General features: G+C 44.5%; 1 protein-coding gene across 2 annotated transcripts in view; it reads right to left on the reverse strand.

Moving 5' to 3' along the window:
* Positions 1–14,449: 14,449 nt before the first annotated feature.
* The window catches only part of PAPSS1 (3'-phosphoadenosine 5'-phosphosulfate synthase 1), a 74,917-nt gene continuing 69,988 nt past the window's right edge, over positions 14,450–19,378 (reverse strand). For both annotated transcript variants that reach the window (XM_024206560.3, XM_024206561.2), the window contains exon 12: positions 14,450–15,142. In XM_024206560.3, coding sequence (XP_024062328.1) covers positions 15,004–15,142 — 139 coding nt within the window. In that variant the 3' untranslated portion in view covers positions 14,450–15,003. The remainder of the gene's footprint in view (positions 15,143–19,378) is intronic.

Here is a 19,378-nt window from a genome sequence, read left to right on the forward strand (position 1 = left end):
CTCAGGCTTTCTTCAAGGTAAAACAACACAGCTGTGCAGAAACTCTTACATGTTCCTCTCTCAAATCACGAGTTGACGAACAGCTGCTGCATTGTCAAGAACTCTGTGGTATCTAACAGGCATACTGACCATAGGGTAGGCTTACACTTTTAAAATTGCGTGATACAGTCTATTGACTTTTTTTTAACATTATACATTGGAAGGAAAAGGGACAAATACCAAATATCAAACTCATCTTTTAAAGCTCTCAGATTGAAAAACAAACAAACAACCCCAAATTCTGAGTAACTTCCAAGAGCCAATTCTTGTGCCAGGACACAGTATTAGTTTTGAGCCAGCAGTTGCTCTCTCTTTAAAGCATCCATTAGTCAACCCAGTCATGATCTTAAAGTGCAACACTTTCAGATTGGAATTTCTAGCTGCCTTACAGTTTTTAGCAAGATATTTTATTCCACTTATGAGTAGGTTGAACTCAAAGACACAGTGACCTTATTTGCACACATCTCAGGAAGAACAGATGCCAGAGGAGGGTAATTTATGCTTGAACTAGGGAGGAAGCAATGTCCTCTGTGGCTTTTCAGCTAAAGGTTGACCAGTGACTCTAAGGCTAAGTCTACATTTGCAAGAATATTTGGGTAGTTGATCATGTCCATGATCGCACATATGCCCCACATACATGCAGAGTGTCCACATTTGCTGTGCTGGACAGGGGTATATGCTATGTACATGTATATCCCCATGTCCATACTGTCTCTATTTGGTATGCTACGTTAGCACTACCATTTTAGGGGCAGTATTCCAGGGTCATAGGAGACACTCTAGGACAGGGGTGGGCAAACTACGGCCCATGGGCCACATCTGGCCTGCGTGACTGTCTTGCCCAGCACCTGAGCTCCTGGCCCAGGACACTGTCCTCCCTCGCCCACAGCCTCAGCTCGCTTGCTTTGCCGCTGGTGCAATGCTCTGGTTGGTGGGGCTGTGACCTCCTGGGTCAGCGCAGCTGCAGAGCCCAGCCTGACCCGGTGCTCTGTGCTGCATGGTGGCAGCGGCAGCGGCGTGGCCCGGCTCCAGCCCGGCGGCGCGACTGTAACGCCGCCAGCCACCGGTGCTCCAAGCAGCGCGGTAAGGGGGCACGGAGTAGTGGGGGTTGGATAGAGGGCAGGGGAGTTCGGGGTGGTGGTCAGGGGGCGGGGGTGTGGATAGGGGTCGGGCGGTCAGGAGGGAATAGGGGGTTGAATGGGAGCAGGGGTCCCGGGGGGCAGTCAGGAAGGAGGAGGGGTTGGATGGGGCAGCAGGGGGCAGTCAGGGGCAGGGGTTCCGGGGGCAGTCAGGGAACAGGGAGAAGGGGTGGTTGGATGGGTCAGAGGTCCCGGGGCGGCTGTCAGGAATGAGAGGAGGGTTGGATGGGGTGGCAGAGGTCCGGGAGCGGTCAGGGGACAGGGAGCGGGGGTGTGTGGATGGGGCAGAGGTCTGGGGAAGGAGGGCCCGTCAGGGAACAGGGGGGGTTGGATGGGGCAGGAGTCTGGGGGCGGGGGCAGATAGCAGGTGGGGGCTGGGCCATGACCCCCTCCCCTAACCGACCCTCCATACAATTTCTTAAACCCGATGCAGCCCTCAGGCTAAAAAGTTTGCCCGCCCCTGCTGTCTTGCAGAGTGTAGTTGGTACTGTCCACCACCTTCTCTCATTTGCCCATGGCAGTTCCCACTCACCTCTCTCTTCTGCCAAACTTGGTGGAAGACATGGAACAAGTGAATGATGATGTGGTTCTGCTCCTGCTCCATTTTATGGGGCAAAAGTTTCTGCGGTGCAGTAGTCAGTCATTGAGATAATGGATAGAATCAGGCCAGAACTTTCTGACATGCCAAAGAAGGCTGACTGAGAGGGTAACTGACTATCCACTACGGTCCCATGGAACAGATATGGGGATTGCCAGTGTTGCCACCGATGCAGGAGAACCAGCCGGGTGTGGTGGGATCACATTGTTTTGGAAACCTGGGATGACGAGCAGTGGCTGCAAGCAGGGCCGACGAGAGGTGGGGGAAGCCGGTACAAATTACCGGGGCCCAGCGGTCCGGAAGGGGGCCCAGGGCCCGGCTTTCCCTTGCTTCCCCCCCGCCCCCTCTCGTCACCTTTCCAGGATCCAGTGGTCCGGAAGGGGGCCCGGGGCCCGGCTTCCCCAACCCCTCTCGTCGGCCCTGTTTAGCCAGTCCACCCTCCTGGGGGGCCGGAAAAAAATTTTTCACTAGGGCCCGAACCTGCTCTTGGCGGCCCTGGCTGCAAGGCAATCAATACATCTACACACAGGTGGTTGCCATAACCCAAGCACCAGACATTATGGCTGGATTTTAGAGGATGGGGTTTTCTGAACAGTGCAGGGACCATCAATGGCACCCACATCCCAATACTTTGCCCACCAAAAGGGGCATGTGAGTTTGTGAATCAAAAAGGGTTACTAATTCATTTGTTCTGCAAGGCTTAGTGGACCACAGATTCATGATTACCAAGACTGGAAACACAGGAAAGGTTCATGATGATAGAGTGCTGAGGAGATAGGGATTGTACTTCAGGGGTGGAGATGGGAATTTATTTCCCAAACATGAAGTGGTTTTCTACGGTAGTCTGTGACAATGGTTATTTTGGGGGACCAGACACACCAGCTCCTAATTTGGATCATGAAATGGTACCCCAACATCCATGACCCAGGAAAAAGTGACTTCAGCTACAAAGTGAGTAGTTGCAGAATGGTCATGGAGTGAAGGCTCATTGGCATCCAGACAGGTGTGTAGGCCTTGCGAATTTGCATAATCATGACCTGCTATGCCCTCCACAACATATGCAATGGTTAAGGGGAGTATTTCTGCATAGAGTGGCCACAAGATGGGATTGATTTGCAAAGACTTTTCAGATAGACAGATCCCACCCATGTGCACACTGGTGCTGGTTCCCAGCAGACAAGGAAAATCTTGGATGCCATATGTGCACACATCTTGGAACAGCAGGAAGACAGAAGGTGACTACTGCCTGTGCCAATGGACACCATCACACCATATGCAGCTGCTGGAACAGCACAAGAGAGAACATTGGTAAATAGTGTGCCAGCATACCTTTGTGAGGGTTTTGTTCCCCTGTAGCCGACGTTTCTATAACTATGTAATTAGCCATTCATTTCTGTAACTATTGACTCCTGGTAGGGTACCTCCACGGGGTTAACACCTCAGAGGTTGGCTTTTGTACTGCTGAGGGTGTTGACCCAGTTCTATTGGTATCATTGCGGAATGCTTTTGTGTTAACTTCAAACAAGTGTTAACATTAACAATTTCAGGAGCACTCAATCAGTTCAATGACCAAAATGTTCTTTAAGGGTCCAGAAGAACTTCAGAAATTCTCTCTTTTCACACTTGACTGAGTGTGGTGATAACAGCACTCATCAACTATTATGCATGACTACACCCAAAGTTGAAACAGGTCAAATTTTGGTGGGGGTGAGGGACCATTTAATCACTGTTCAGTGCCTGATGTCTTTACTGTTACATTAATTTAATTGTGTTTCCTTATTCTGTATGTAACTTCTGCCAGGTTGAGTCTTCAGCCACGAGGGCCGGGTTCAATATCTAGGGGGTTCCTCTTAATAATACAAAACAGAACCCCAGGGTGCCTCTAAGAGGCAATACTTCCCTTCTCACAAGGACTGAGTCTGTATGTAGCAAAAAAAACTTTTAATGAAAAGGAAAAAAGGAAACCAGCATTAATTTGGGAAAACACCACAACTATGATTCAAAAGCAATAGCATGAGAAAAACCACCCCAGAGTACATTGGGTAGTGTCCTTTGCCTCAGTTTCTCATCTTGCGGTGCAAAAGTCCAACAAACAAATGTTCCTTTAACATGCCACTCCCCTCCCCCTCCACTGCACCCCACTCACCCCACAGTTGCTGTCCTTGGTCAGCGAAGACCCAGAGTTCAGAGGAGCATTCACATGTGTTCATCATCTCCCACCCCAGTGAGGGGGGAAGGCGTCCATCAAGACCTCAGCTGCTGTGGCCACCGCTGCAACTGTCTCACAGTTGCCATTGTTCACTTTACATTGCTGCCAACCCCTGCCACCATTGCCTGCTTCACTGTCATATGTTACGCTGCGCCTTCGCTTCTTTGCTGCACCTGCATCTCTACTGCACCCTCTGTGATGCCACATCTTGAGGTCCCACCACTTAACCAAGCTCTCCATGATTTCACCAGTTAGTGGGGAACCTCACTGCTAGAGTGCAGGCTCTAAACATCCCACACCAGGTCTAAAGCTTAGCCCTCAGGCCTAGTTATCAGTGATTTCAGTTCTAATAATCACTAAATAAAGGAAGGTCTGACAATTGAGTCTAATTAGCTCAATCTTTAAACAGTGGAGAAAGAGAGAGTTAAATAGTGTCTAGGATATGTTAGGCAGAGCCTACACCACCAGGTAGGAACACCTGTGCCACCTTCTCTCTCTTTCACTGGGATTTGGCATCCCAACCACCTGTTTAGCAAGTGAGGTTCAGTTGAGGTGACCCATTCAATCAGGGCAGACTAAGTACAGTTCTGCTGCCCGTTACTCATACAATCAGGATAACATTTCATTACACCAGCAAAATTGATCACTTTGGCAAAGCAGTTCCCTCTGCTGAATTCCTAGGCAGAGTAGGTATGTTTATGTAAATACGGTCTGTTCCTGAAATCTTTTCCCCCAGCTCATCACTAGATGTCGAGGGAGTGGGGCGGGAAAGCTCACTCAGATCCTGCTTACATGTATATGAACCATGCTATAAATAAGTTTATTTAACCTTTCTCTGTTTTGTGACTTCTGCTCATGTTAAAACTACCTGTGCATTATGAGCACATCTTACTTTCTCCATCCTTCTGGTGTATTCTTTGGAATTTGGATATTTATGGCCATAGGGGGTGAAGTGGGTGTGGGAGGGAAAAGGGATTCTTTGCAGTGTGCTGACTCCACAGAGTCAAATCACAAATCAAAGTAATGAGATTTGAATCGGGGGCCTTATACCAAACCAGAAGAAGTGTCCCATTCAGGCAGAAGGGTCCACACGCAAGTCAAGGAAACTGTAACATTTATTAAAAGTGACACACGTATCATAAAAGTGAAACTTTTTTAAAGAGGAACTGCATGTCAAAACACAACGGGTATCTCGATCTCTGAGCACCATACACTCATTATCATGTGAACTTGTCTCCTTACCCTTACCCTCCCGCTCCCTCTGACAAGAGGGGAAATGGCTACAGAAAACAATTCGGGGTGGGGGGGAGGAGCGGAGGGAACAACTGGGGAGGTCTCCTGGATAGGGTTGCCAACTTTCTAATTTCTGAAAACCGAACACCCTTGTTCCGCCTCTTCTCCCAAGGCCCAGCCCCCTGCTCAGTCCTCACCCCCCCCCCCCGTCGCTCGCTCTCCACCCCTCCCTCCCTCCCTCCCTCCTCTCCCAGGACTCACTTGCTGCCTGCAGAGTCAGGCTGGCAGAAGCTGACTGGAGCTCAATTGGGGCACAGTGGGGGGTCGGTCCCTGGAGCAAGGGATTAGGGCAGGGAGGGATCGGACTGTTCTGAGGTCCAGAAGCTGCTCCCTGCCCAGAGTCTCCCGTCCCGAGCCTTGTGAACGGAGCCCATCGACTACACAGTTTGGTCTTTGTGCCACATAGCGTTGCCATGGAGACGGGCCTAGCGGCCTAACCCTGCGCACTGGAGGTGCCTGGAGCCACCAGCCCAGCCCTGAGCATGCCCTGCAGCCTGTCTGTGAGAAGACAGCTTGCAGACCCCTGAGCTCAGGGCCTTGTCACTTCAGCTGGGTGGCCGATATTGACGTGAAAAACAGAACCCCTGCAGAGGGCAGTTGTTAACTGCTAGTCTGCTGGCATTCTATCAGCCGGGTAGTGAACACTGTGCTGGGACTAGCCTTAGAATGAAGGAGGGAAGGAGGGAGGGGCCTGACAGAGAGGGAGAGAGATCATTCATTCACAGACAGAGGCATACACACACACGATTTTTGGTGCAATTGTCTGTGCAAAAAAAAGGCACACTCACAATTATGGCAGTTGCATGTTCAAATAATCAATCTGCATGCTTGTCCATGATAATTGCAATTGAAATATTGCAGATGCTTTTTGTATTATTATTATATTATTATTGCATATGCAGTTCTGCACTTAGCACTTGAAAGAGCAGACCCATGGTGTGTGAGAATAGGTAGGGAGAGCATGTGCGCGCTCTCTCCTCTCTCTCGTCTGCAAGTAGAAAGCCACCATCCTTGCTGTTTAGCTCTGAGCATTGCAGACTGAGCAATGCAAGTATAGGACTGATTACTACCTGGAGCTCAGAACTGCAGTGAACTGCAACCAGGAACCTTGGGTTCTTGCAGGATGAGGCATGAGTGAGGTGTCCAGAGCCACCTCTGACTGCAAGGAGAAGGTGAAGAGCAGCTGCAGCCCGGGAGCAGGGCCCAGGGAGGAACAGGGTTGCCCGAGCAGTTTGTCCCTCTGTGGAGGGAGCTGCTGCATGTGGGTGCTGGGTGGGATGGCGTTGGCAGCTACTGTGGCTGACCGGATGCTGCCAGCTTCCCTTTTTGACTGGATGTTCAGGTCGAAAACCGGACACCTGGCAACCCTACTCCTGGACAGGGTTTAGAGGCTGAACACTTACTGGGCTTCAGGGACTGCCTCAGGCTCATCATTTCCCCATTGCACACTCAGGGGGGTTCCTTTATGAGGGCTTTCAGGTGCTGATGGAGAGTGTTTGTATCAAGAGTCATGCAGGCTCCTCCTAGTCACTCAGGGGGGGTTGGGTCCTCCACCACAGCAGCACCTTAGACTGCAGCTGGAGGTGGTGGTGGTGCCGGTTCCCATAGAGGAGCAATGTCCACAGCAGCAGGCAGGCCCCGAATTCTTTCAGTCACCAGTTGTATGAGTGACCATCAGGGTATGCTCCCATTTTTTTGGAGCAAGCACTCATTCCCTGTGGCGTGCATCGTGCTCCAGGAACTGGTTCATCAGTACCTCTTCCTGCTAAAGAGACTGATCCTCCTGTGCTCTGAGGAACTGAAACTGCTCCTGGTTCCTTGTCTCCATATCAATGAGCAAGTCCTGCAAGGTCCTTCTCCGTCTGCCTCTGCTGTCTCTGGTGTGCTGCTCCTGGCTTCCTGGTAGAATGGTTTCCCTCTCCGCAGCCAAAAGTCCTACAATTTCAAAGACAAGGATAGCAAATTATTTTAAATTATTTTGGACAAAGCTAAAAATTCCCCCCGCCCCCGCACATAACTTTGCTGTTGAAGGCCACAATATCAATACTTTTTAGCATTTCAGGAATGCAACTGTTAGACTATCCTTGCTTCTCAGACAACTTTTGCAGTCCCCAAGGAGCAGAGGCTAATATTGGTAAGACACAAGGGGCTATATTACCAATTGCCAATTTCTTCTTTAAAGGCTGGCCAGCATTTGGAGAACATAGTAGTTTTCAAGGCACCAGAATGAAAAAGAGAGATGTGGCTTTCCAGTCCCATGGAGATGATTCATCAATCAATGCCAGAGAGATGTTTCTGTTAATGATTAACCCTCTACATATTGCTGAATGGAGGGTTTTGGTCAGCTATGAAGGTGAACCACATTTGCACTGCCACTGAACCACAAGAACCAGCTGGAATTTCTGCTACCCTAGAAATTTGCTGAAATATGCTTATGGGTGTGGGAGGCAATTTGACAGGAAATTGATTATATTCTATGCTAGCAGATGGAGTTTCCATGGAAGGAGAGAAGCAAACCACTAAGAACATTCACCCATCCCCAACTGCCCCTGCATCACCAGAAAAATCCGATCCCTGTGTCCAGCAAACAGCAGTGAAGGAAAGAGACACAACACCACTTTATTTTATTCCCTGAACTTTGTGATCAACACTGCAAGCTACTCACCTGTCCACTGCAAAGGAACACTGCATTGTGTTTGCGCAACTGCTGGAGCGGATACTGCACCCACCCCACACCTCTCCTGGCTTCTGCAACATGGCTAGGAGCAGGGAGATGCCAGACACCAGGGCCTTCAAAAGGAGAAAGGACTGCTGTGACATTCCTTGGACAACCAAAGGATTCCCTTTCCCTTTCCATATCTAACCAACCCTTCACCCCCTCAGCCCCCCAGTTTCACACAACTTTCATTTGTAAGAGGACAGTAAGACAGGGCAAGGAGGAGGAAGGGTTAATTCAGGTAAATCATTCAAACTTTTTTGTAATCATCAAAGGAGACAAAGACAGCTGTAACTGTGGACAACCATTAGTTTTCAACAACTATCCTATCCCCAACCAGGCATTTTCCAAACCCATCCCTTCCCTTGGTCTGCATGGCCCCAGGACTATCGCTGACAGCACATTGGCCAAGAAATGCACAGACCCAAGGGCACAATGATAGTCCACTAATAATCTGTTTTATAGCTGCAGATCAGGAGCTAACAAACAGGAGCAGCAAAAAGGGGAGTTGTGAGGGAGTTCTCCAGGTGAAGGAGGAGAGACTACGTGACCCTTGGGGCAAGTTTGTCTGTTAATTTGTTTGTTTGCTGAGTGCAAACTGCAGTGCAGTCTCTTCTGGGACCGTGTGCGGAGCCAAAGGGCCAGTAAGGCTAGGCTGAGAGCTTACTAATGAGGCTGTAGTCTGCCATCCTGCTAGGGTGACCAGATGTCCCGATTTTATAGGGACAGTCCCAATTTTGGGGTCTTTTTCTTATATAGGCTCCGATTACCCCCCACCCCGTCCCGATTTTTCACATTTGCTGTCTGGTCACTCTACATCCTGCAATCTCTTGACTGGGGTGGGGCTAACTCAGTAGAACAGGAGTTTAAAAAGCCAGGAGCAGCAAACAGGGGAGTTTTGCAAGGGAGTGTGAGAGGTAAATACACCTAACAAACATACTCTAAACTTAGGTTAATACCTCCCACCCCCCCAAAAGAACTGCAGGAGTACAAATAAAGCAGGCAGAAGTCCAGCAGCAGAGTAAGGGCTATCCACTTCATTGCACTAAATGCAGCATGTGCAATTATCTGCATTTTGCAATTGTGAACAGGTGTCATGGGTGTGCATGCAGTACAAGCAGCTCATGGCCCTCTGACAGTACAGGCTCTTGAGGCCAGAGTGGCTGAACTGGAGGAGCTAAGGGAGACAGAGACTTTAAGGGACACAATAGAGCAGTCCCACCACCAGTCTGACAGCCTCTATGTTGTTAAAGAGGATGAAAGTCTCAGAGAAAGAGAACATCAAGCTGTAGCAGAGGGAAACAATCCCATAGTTGGGACCTTCCTTCCAGAAGATGTCACATAGTATCCTCTCACACTGCGGATACTCCCCCTAGGGAGGGAACCCCAGTTACTAGGAAGAGCCAGGCAATAGTAATGGGTTTGTGACAATCAGGAGAACTGCATGGTAAATTGTCTGCTGGGTGCAAAGGCTGCAGATCTCACAAAACATCTAGACAGACTTATGTGCAGTGCTGGAGAGGAGTGGTCATGGTACATGTAGGTACCAAAGACATAGGGAAAGATAAGAGAAAGGTTCTGAAAGCCAAATTTACAGTTAGGTAAGAGATTAAAGTCCAGGATATTCATGGTAGCATTTTCCGAAATGCTTCCAGTTCCACACACAGGGTCAGTTAACCAGGCAGAACTGCAGAGTTTTAATGCAGTGAAAGGGGCAGACTATGGTGTAGGGAACAGGGTTTTAGGTTTATTAGGAACTGAGGAACCTTTTGGGAAAGGAGAAGCCTATGCAGGAAAGATGTATGTTTGTATGTATATAAAATCATGTTCTGCCAAATACATAATAGTGCTTCATGGGAATTCAGTAAAATCAATGATTTACAGCCATGTCTTGCTTGGGGACCATTCTGGAGTAGAGTGGAGCAGGGGCTGGGCTTAAAATCAGACATGTAGCACCAGAGCATGAGGGGATATTGGCAGGGAAGAGGCAGGGGTGGGTCTATTAGAACTTACTAGCCTTCAGTACTTATTTCTGCCTTGACTCAGAGTCCTCCCCAGGCTCATCAGTGGGGGCTTGCTCAGCTGTCTCCTCTAGGTGCTGAGTGACATGCTTTTCTTCCTCTGGGACTTCTGGGGTTTCCTCCACAGTCCCTGCTGCCTCCTTACCCTGGCCCTCATTGGTATCCCGATAGATGACGAGGCTGTTGGGGTTGAGGTGGGAGGGTCATTAGCCACTCCAGGCTCTGCACTGGGGACCTTAGATTCACCCAGTCCAGTTTATCATAGAATGGGCACGTGTGATCATCCCTCCCGGAGTGACTGTTTTGGTCTCCAGTACAGGTGCCTCAGGTGTTTCCTGTGTTCCCGGTGTTGTGGAAAATTGTCCACGCTGTTGATTTTGCTGTTTCTTGCTCTGTCACCTGACATCTATTAATCATAATCTGTTACAAAGGTTAATTCTACCTTTATAATGTCTACAGTTAGTTCTGCTTTTATGATTTCTGTCTACCCTTCTCCTTTTACTTCCCCCCACCCTTTTCTCCTTCCTCCAGTCCACAGATACAGTTCATCTGACCCTACATACAGTTCACTTGACCAAAGTTTAGGCCTTAGACTATTTTTCCTCCACACCGGCACTGGGACAGAGTCCAACAAATGTCCAGCACCTGCAGCCTCTGTGAAGTTTCCCAGTATAGATGAAAGTTCCTGCAGCTCTGGGAGAAATCATGGAGGACAGTGTATTCCAACCACACATTGACCAGCACCCATGTGTGCTTGGTGGACTAGGCAGCTGCTCTCAGAACATGATCCATGTTCACCTGTATTGATCAAAAGAATACAATGGAAAACATGTTCTCAGTTGGTCAGCACAGTTTGCTACCCCCAGTGACAAGGGTCAGACAGGGATCTTTATAGACTGGATCACCAAGGGGTCACTGCATTGTAGAAGTGGGGCTAGAGAACTACTGAAATATGGCACCTGGTACTGCCCCGTAGGATGGATATGTGACTGTGCAAGTGTGAGGTGTGTATATACCCACACTCAAGTGTGTTGGCTTACATGCCCTGTATTCATCTTCAGACACAGGCTTCAGGGGGTCTAGCTGTGGGAAAGAGGAGGGTTATGGCACAACCATGAGCATGGACATGTGTACAGTTGTTAGTGTAGATGTACCTTAATTCACATTCCATCAGGAATAGGAATAGAGGACCAGGTTAGCCTGGTTAGTATTTCCTGGTTAGCATTTCCTGAGTTACAAACACAAAGGTCCAAGGTATATTTTTCTTTTAGATCACTAAAAGTCATTGGGCCTGATCCTGCAAGGGGCTCCACTCATGGAACTCTCACTGAAGGCAATGAATTAGGGCAAAACTGAAGTCCAGATACAAAGCACATGGAGGACTGGCCCCACAGCAATTAAGATCCACTTTAAGATCTATGATCACTCAAATCCTTTTATTCCCCATCCAAAACATTGAGTATATTTGATTCTTGCTGATTTTTACTGAAGAATTATTCCAGATGTAGAAGTTTGGGTTATCTCCAGGCTTTTGCCTTAATAGTTTATGCAACCTATTCCACATTTTCCATGTCTGGAATATTACTGAGTTGTTAGTGTTTAGATCCCTTATTGAAAAATATAGATAGGAGCCAGTATCCTCAGTCTTTGTTGGCTGCTTTTCCATCACAAACCAGGGCATCTGATTTGAAACATTACCCCACACAACTTACACTCACAAGCAGTTTGGTGTAACCTTAAAATAGGTAGCCTGAGTCCTCCATTCTATGCTTCCTGGTGACTCCACAGGAAAACTCATACAATTTTCTCAAGTTGCTCAATGCATGTTGCTGGAATTGGCATCATCTGGAATAAATAATGTCACTGAGGAGCTGTAATCGTTTTGTAACACTTATTCAACCCCAAAGACCAGGACTCGGTAAACTCCATCCACCTCATTAACTCTTGCATTTTGGAAAGCCGGGTCCAGTTTGTTCCTGCATCATTGATACAGGGTTTTAAAATCAGCAGGAAAGGGGGTTAGTTTTTTGGTGTTTTATTACTTTTTTAAGCCATTATACTCAATATGTCAGAATGATTTGATAGTGGCGAGTAAGAGTTCCAGGGCTCTGCAAAAAGTATGGGAGAACAGCCATATGGTTCCCCTGTGTAAGATCAGAAGGGGAGGCCACTGCCCACTTGTAAGGATTTTAGCCAGAGAGCGAGGGGGTGGGGAAAGTCACCTTGAAATTTGTGTCTAATTCAAATTCTTTGAGTCAGAATCAACTCTGGTCGGTTATACTTTAGGAAGATGATCTTCAAAAAGAAGAACTTTGGATGGGTGCTCTTTTATCGTTAAGTAATAAACATCTAAATAAATACATCTTTATCTTTTTGCAATTCAGAGCTACATCAGTATTTCCAAAAGTTGTTAATTTCACTTGTTCCTGAGATAAATAGTTCCTGTTAGCCTTTAAAACCCTGGTCAGTCTTCAGTTACATCAAGTGCCAAAAGCTATGTGGATAGGTTTAGGATAAATTTACCTCTGTAATTCATTAGTCCTGCTACTACCTGTGTAAGGAACTTATTGCTAGTTTCTTCATAAGGCTCTCAAAGTTATGGCCCCCTGGTAGGTAGCACCCACTGTAAAGAAAAGGATGCCAGCGCCAGGCAGTTAAGGACCCTGAGAAGCTCCTCTAGTTAAGATGGAGAGCAGCTATAGAAAAGGTTCTGAATCACTGTATAGGCATGAATGAGACACCACAGAGGAGTCTGTGGCAAGGAGCAGCATTTCTGTTGTATGCCTCTTTACACAGAAAAAGCCTTCTGAAGAGACAGACAGTCTGTCTACAGAGGAGAAGCAGAATTAATCACTCAGTTTCATTACTGGGAGAGGGAGAAAAAAGATTAAGGTACAGCCAAGCACATGGCGAGCAGAGAGCTGCTGCACTAAGGTCCAGTGCTGCCCATACAGACCAGTCTCTCCACTCCTAGCTGAGCCTTATGAGCCTGCAAAGGACAGTGGGGATGGTATGGGCTGCTTGTTTAAAACAAGAATAAAGTCGAATGCTTGTTAATAGAGAGGCTGGTTAGGAGAGACATCCAAAACGAACAATATAACAGAGTTTCAGTCTCAAAGCGGCCGAAGTGTGGAATCTAGAGTTGCCCATTACCCTTTTTATATTCTGGTCTCTACATGCAACGACATAGGAGGGGGATCACATTCTTGAGCCTGCCTACCTCTTCACACTGGATTTCTGACCTTACGTCATACAGTGGAAACTGTATTTTTACAGTATCAATTCTTAAGCTGAGCTCTTATGCCTTTGTGTTTGCATCTCTACACCAACTATCCGTCAAAGTATTGTAATTCTATGACATTATAGCTAATGGAGTTAGCAAACGCAACAACTGGAGGCCAAGCTCCAACTTTCATTGTAATCCCCATTTCAGCTGCTGCTAACATTAGCTCACTCAGATGTTACAACTGGAAACTTTGCATGTGCAACTTAAAGAAAGTGCTGAGCTAATTTTGTTCAAACTTCTCAAGTGTTGTAGATCTTGCCGAGATCTAAAAAGAAAGCAAAGTTTGAAGAAAATCTGTACAGCAATGTTAAAGTGATGAGCTTTCACAATTTCCCCCCTCACTCAGACATTGGTTAGAAGCTGTTGATGTGCATAGGTGCAATCAGTGTTCCCTCTTTTCTCTCTGCGATAGCACTGCACTCTCTGTAAATGGGGATAACTTGATGGAATCCCAATCGCTCAGTTTTATTTTATACTGAAAAAGACTTGAGAGCCAGAAAGTAAGTGTCTGTATTTCACTCTTCTGAGAATTTGCTTTTTGTAATTTTTGCAATAAATATTGTTTTGGATGTTGAATTAAACTAGTTAAAGATTTTTACTGGACCTTTGAAGTGTGTGTTGGCTTCATCGTTTACATAAACTGAGACGTTCTAGGGAAAAAAAAGGCTAGATTTTACTTTGCATCAAGAACTCTTGAAAAGATGGAAATAGGGAGTTCAAATGTTGGGCTAAATTCTCTCATGAGACGTGTTTATATTGCAATAGTAGTCAAGACTGGAATATTTTTTTGGTGAGGATGAACTCTGCCTAGTAACATATGCAGAAATATAAGTAACTAGAAAAATTGATGCAGGATTTCCCACAATTTTTTTTTTTTGAAGTATTAGGGTCATGAGACAATAATTGGCACCAAATACTGGGAACACTTAAAATCCAACTAGATAAAATATTCACACTAAGTACATATTACACCATTGGCAACAAGCAAATAAAAGAAATCCAACCACCACCCTAAACCTCTGGGATAAGCATTACATATAATTAATAGTAAAGCCTATATTTTTCTCTATTCATGAGTTATGCATTTTCTCTCACTTTGCTGCTCCGATGCAGAAAAGAAGTGCATAATAAAATAATGAACTCCAAAATGTAATACAGAAAGCAAAAAAGTTTAATTGAGCTGCATAAAGAAGTTTTCTCTGAGATTACATATAACAAGAGCTTAAAGTTACAATGCTTCTGTGATCACTAGTTGACAGAAAAAGTATTGAGTTCAGTTTTAAAATATTTCATTTACTTCCATAGTTCTAATCATTACATTTATCCTGCAAACCATGAAATCAAAACTACCAGACTGCTTAAATAGTGTATGAAAAAAAAATTGCATCAATATAACAGCCACAGAGTTCATAGGACAGAGGCATAAAAATAATATAAAAAAGACAAGAGTTAAAAATCCTACTGCAAGAGTATTGACTGTAATAAAAGAGAAGACATTAAAACCAGCAGTTTGTTAGGTGCCAATACATAATAAAACCCATAAGACAGGCAACGAATGATGCTAAGTTCGGGAGAAAGAGTCTGTTTCCAGGGAAGAACTTCCTGACAGACACCACAACAAAGCAGCATGAACGGTGACTGTGTGGTCCCCTTCTTGGTAATAAATCAAGCGTCAAAGATTGATCTGCAGTTAATAAGAGGCCTAAGCCTTCTCCAAGGATTTGTAGTACTCTGTCAGCACAGTCCAGGCTTTGGGAGCCATGAAACCTTCAGGAGGGTTTTGTCCTTCCCGAGCCAACTTGCGCATGCGGGTTCCTGATATAAACTCAAAGTCTTCATGGCTAAAAATGTAAATAAAAAGAGAATGTACATTTAAAAGATGGAAGTTATAGCTGAGACTGATCTTACCTCCTCCTTTTTTTGATAATGACTTTATACTACTTTCATAAAACCCCACCTTGGAGTGTGATATTTGAGAACACAACTGTGGTTTCAGACATGCTGCTAATGAAGAGTACCAGAAAATCCTGAAAATACATACACCCTATAGAATACACATATATATTCTTAAGATAAATAAGAGGTATGTGTGTATGTCTGCACATGCTCAAGATAGATAGTTTCGTCCTGGTTCACCGCCTATCTTCCTACAGCTATAATTCCTAAAGATAAAATTCAGCAGGAGAGATGGAAAATTGAGAGCAATCAGGATTATCTATCATCATCTATCTACTCAAGATCAACATCCTACAGCATTTTAAACACCAAAGAAGGCAACAGTAATCCAGTCAGAGTGAGTGACAAGAAGGAAAAATCCCAAGAGTTCTAACCAGATAAACTACTTTCTCTTCATCAGAGTTAAACACAGTCAAAAACAAAGACACAATGTCAGAAAATCCACCAAGTGTTCCTAAGCAAAAGTGATTTATTGTTAAATTAAATACAGCAATTTTACTTACTTCATTTGTTCAATTTGCAACATGTATGTGTTACTCATTCTTCCCTGGTCTGTTTGAAATAAAAGCCAAATACTGACCTCACATGCACATGGTTCAGACTGAAACAAATGAGAACCAAGTGTGTGCATCAGAGGGCAGAGTTTAGCTTTAAGTGCTAAACCATGCTTAGTATGAGCTGGAGGTTAGCAAGGTATAGAAAGCATTCCACAGTCCCATTTCACAATGCATACCACACAAGCTGTTAGCAGCACAACTTTATGATTTGAATTGTAGTCTGGTGCAGAACAGTAAAGCCTAGAATGATCTTCCTGCTCTCAGTAGTGTTGATGCCCAGATTGTGGAAACAAAGGAGAAATATATATATATATTTATATATATATAAACAAACATACTTCAACTACACAGAACATGTAACACACATCAGATAAGAAAACTTAACTGAACTATTTTTTTAAAGGGAGGGTACTGGAACGGAGAAAAGCTGTGCTCTGAATTAGACTGGAAAATAGGGAACATTCATCAAGTTTCTTCCCCAGCATAGATAGGACTCTGGTGTCTATCAACCTCTCAATAACTGTTTTGGAAAGAGTTTTGTCCTATCTACACAAGCAGCTTTTTTCTACAATAGTTTGCAGGAGGAGGCACCCAGGTTAATTTCCTAGTGTGAATAAAATAGTACAGAGTTTACAGATTAAGTCAGCTGTAGGGGAATGGACTCCCCACATTCTACTCTGTGGGGTATTAATTCTGAAGCTTGCGCACAATTTATATGTCAAAACTTAGCTGTTTATAGGCAGGGAATGGGGTGGGAATTTGAACAGAGGCTCAAGTTCCCAGAAGGGATCAGAAGAGGGTACCAGCCTTTGGACTTAAAGAGACTCAGATATGCTATTTAAGTGCATCTCAATAAATGCATGGTCTATTTGACTTCTTCCTGGCCCTGTTTGAATAACAGCATCCCTAAGAAGAAGCCAAATAGAGCACAGACCTGAAGACTTCAAGCAAGATATGTCAGATGGCTAAGAGCCTCTGATTAGAGAATTATAGGGAATATTATAAAGTCATCTAGGGGTCCATGGTGCATTAAAAAGTTTTACTTTTTAAGAAACTGGAAGAAGTTTTAATATCTAAAAAAGATTTAACACAAATCTTCATAAAATTAAAATTTGGTTTGGTCAAGGAGTTATTCCTCCTCTTCCTCACTTTTCTTTTTTACTCTAGCAAACATTTTCTTTTATAATGCATGGCTTTTCTTAAAGCCAGTGGGTCAGTTTCTCAGCAGCCAGCATAAATAAGTTTCGCTAAACTGACAGATGAAACTATTTCGATTTAAACCTGCTACTGATCTCATCCAATACTGTTTGCTTAGTCCTTGTATAGGCTTTGGTTTGAAGTAGTATGTGTTGCTAAAAAGTTTTCCACTTTAAAACTGAAAATACTATAAAAGTAGCTTTAATTGTTCAACCACTCACGATTTGACATAACGATAAAGATCAGATCTTCATTGAGTATTAACAATGGAGGATGTAACTAGCAAGAAAAGGAAGCCTTGTCCAATACCATTACTGAAACTATGATTCAATAAGACCCAGCATTCTTCTGAAATAACACATATTGGCAAAGGTAATTTGCTTCCAGATGAAAAGGTGCTACCTGAGAAAAACAAATCTCTTAAACAACGCAGATCAAGGAGGAGTGCTAAGGAGGACTCCTGTATGTGTTAGGAATTCTTGGGCTCATTACTCTGTAGAATGGGAAATTGGGCAGGAATAAAATGGGGTGAGGAAAGGGAGAGAAAGACCCCTTTGCCATAAGAGGAATGTTGATGTTGGGTGGACACTTCAAGGGCACCCAAGTCTGATTTCAAAAAAGACTTAGGCACTTAGAAACTTAAATATCATTTAAATTAAGGGAATTTAGGCTCCTAAGTACTTAAATGAATTTTGAAAATAGGACTTAGGCACTTCTGAAAATTGTATCTATGGGATGGAATTAGCTTTGGCTGAGCCAAGTTATATTACAATATGTGCTTCCACAAGTTATTTAAAATTATTTTCCTGCCAGTTGTGTTTCAGACTGTAGCACTGATGTGATGGAGTACCTTTTACATTTTACAAGAGTAAACGTTACCCACAGCCTTTTAGAAATGGCCAACAACAACAACAACAAAAGAGAGAGTGTCCTCTCAATTTATTTCCTCCTTTGCCTGGTAACATTTAAACTATTTTTGTTTTGGGGAGCAGCTACATGGATTGGTTGGTACAGCAGGGAATTTCATGAAGGATCTGCACAAGGATTAATATCTCCACTTACATTTACAATTTGTGGAGCAACAGCAATTAAACACACATTCCAAAAAGACAAGAATAAATCAGCTATGAAAACTGTCAACATGGCGTGGGAAACAGAAAACTTTATCTTCAAAATATGCACCAGTGAGATGATGAAAGTTTCTCCAAAGCATACTGTACTGGAGCTCTGTTATACTGAAGCTGTAAAATCACTCCATGAGAGTGCTATGAAATATGTTTTGTGAGCGGGCATTGGAGTTTGGGGTATATTGCTCTATTAAACCCATAGCGGGGGTGGGGACGAGGGAGGGAGAAGAAAAAGCTCCATAGTATTCCCCATACCTCCATTGTAGCTGAAAGGGCATTTGAAGGTCAACAATGCCCCAGATTTATAGCCTGATGTAAGTCTGAGACCCAAAAACAAGTACAGTCTGTTGCAGCTCAGTTCTAAAGAACTAGACAGTTGAATAAGGGGGAAATGGCAATAAGTCAATTAAAAAGACAAGATGGATAGAGAGAGAAAGAGCATTTTACATGTGGAAACCTATATTCTATTAGGATGCAAGCAGAGAACAATTTGGTGCTGTCCACTTGGTCTTCAGATTACTCATGTTGTATATCAGTAACACAACAGGACTATACCAATAATCACTATATAAAAAAATCAAACAAAGTATGTGATAATTGACAAACCAGACAAAACAGATTAACAGTTCATTATTTCCTTTCATTTTTCAAGACCAAAGTTCTTATCACTCCAGTAAAATGGGCTTCTCTCTCTCTTTAAAGATTACACATTTAACCATTCAAGAATTTTTTGTATTATACTAGCACCAAGAGGCCCCAGCAGAGATCAGGGTCAATGTCGTGCCCTGCTATTAGCTTTATATACAAAAAATAGGAAGACAGTCACTAACCCAAATAGCTTACAGTCCACATAGGCAAGACAAAGGGTAGGAGAAAGGAAATATTACCTCTGTTTTGAGATGGAGAATTGAGGCACAGAAATTAAGGGACTTGGCCAAGGTCACATAGGAAGTCTGTGGCACAGTCAGGAACTGAACCCAACTCTCCAGAGTCTCAGTCTCTGTCTGGTGCCTTAACCTCCAGGAAAGTGTCTGCTCATAGCAGAATGATAGCAGGCTACTGAGAAAAGTGCAATGTTTAGTTTAAACAAATTGAACTTTTCCCCCACACTTTTAAAGTGACAGGTTTCAGAGTAGCAGCCGTGTTAGTCTGTATCCGCAAAAAGAACAGGAGTACTTGTGGCACCTTAGAGACTAACAAATTTATTAGAGCATAAGCTTTCGTGGGCTACAACCCACTT

This window comes from Terrapene carolina, unplaced genomic scaffold (assembly GCF_002925995.2).
Source record: "Terrapene carolina triunguis isolate 2854851 unplaced genomic scaffold, T_m_triunguis-2.0 Scaffold706, whole genome shotgun sequence".
NCBI lineage: Eukaryota > Metazoa > Chordata > Testudines > Emydidae > Terrapene > Terrapene triunguis.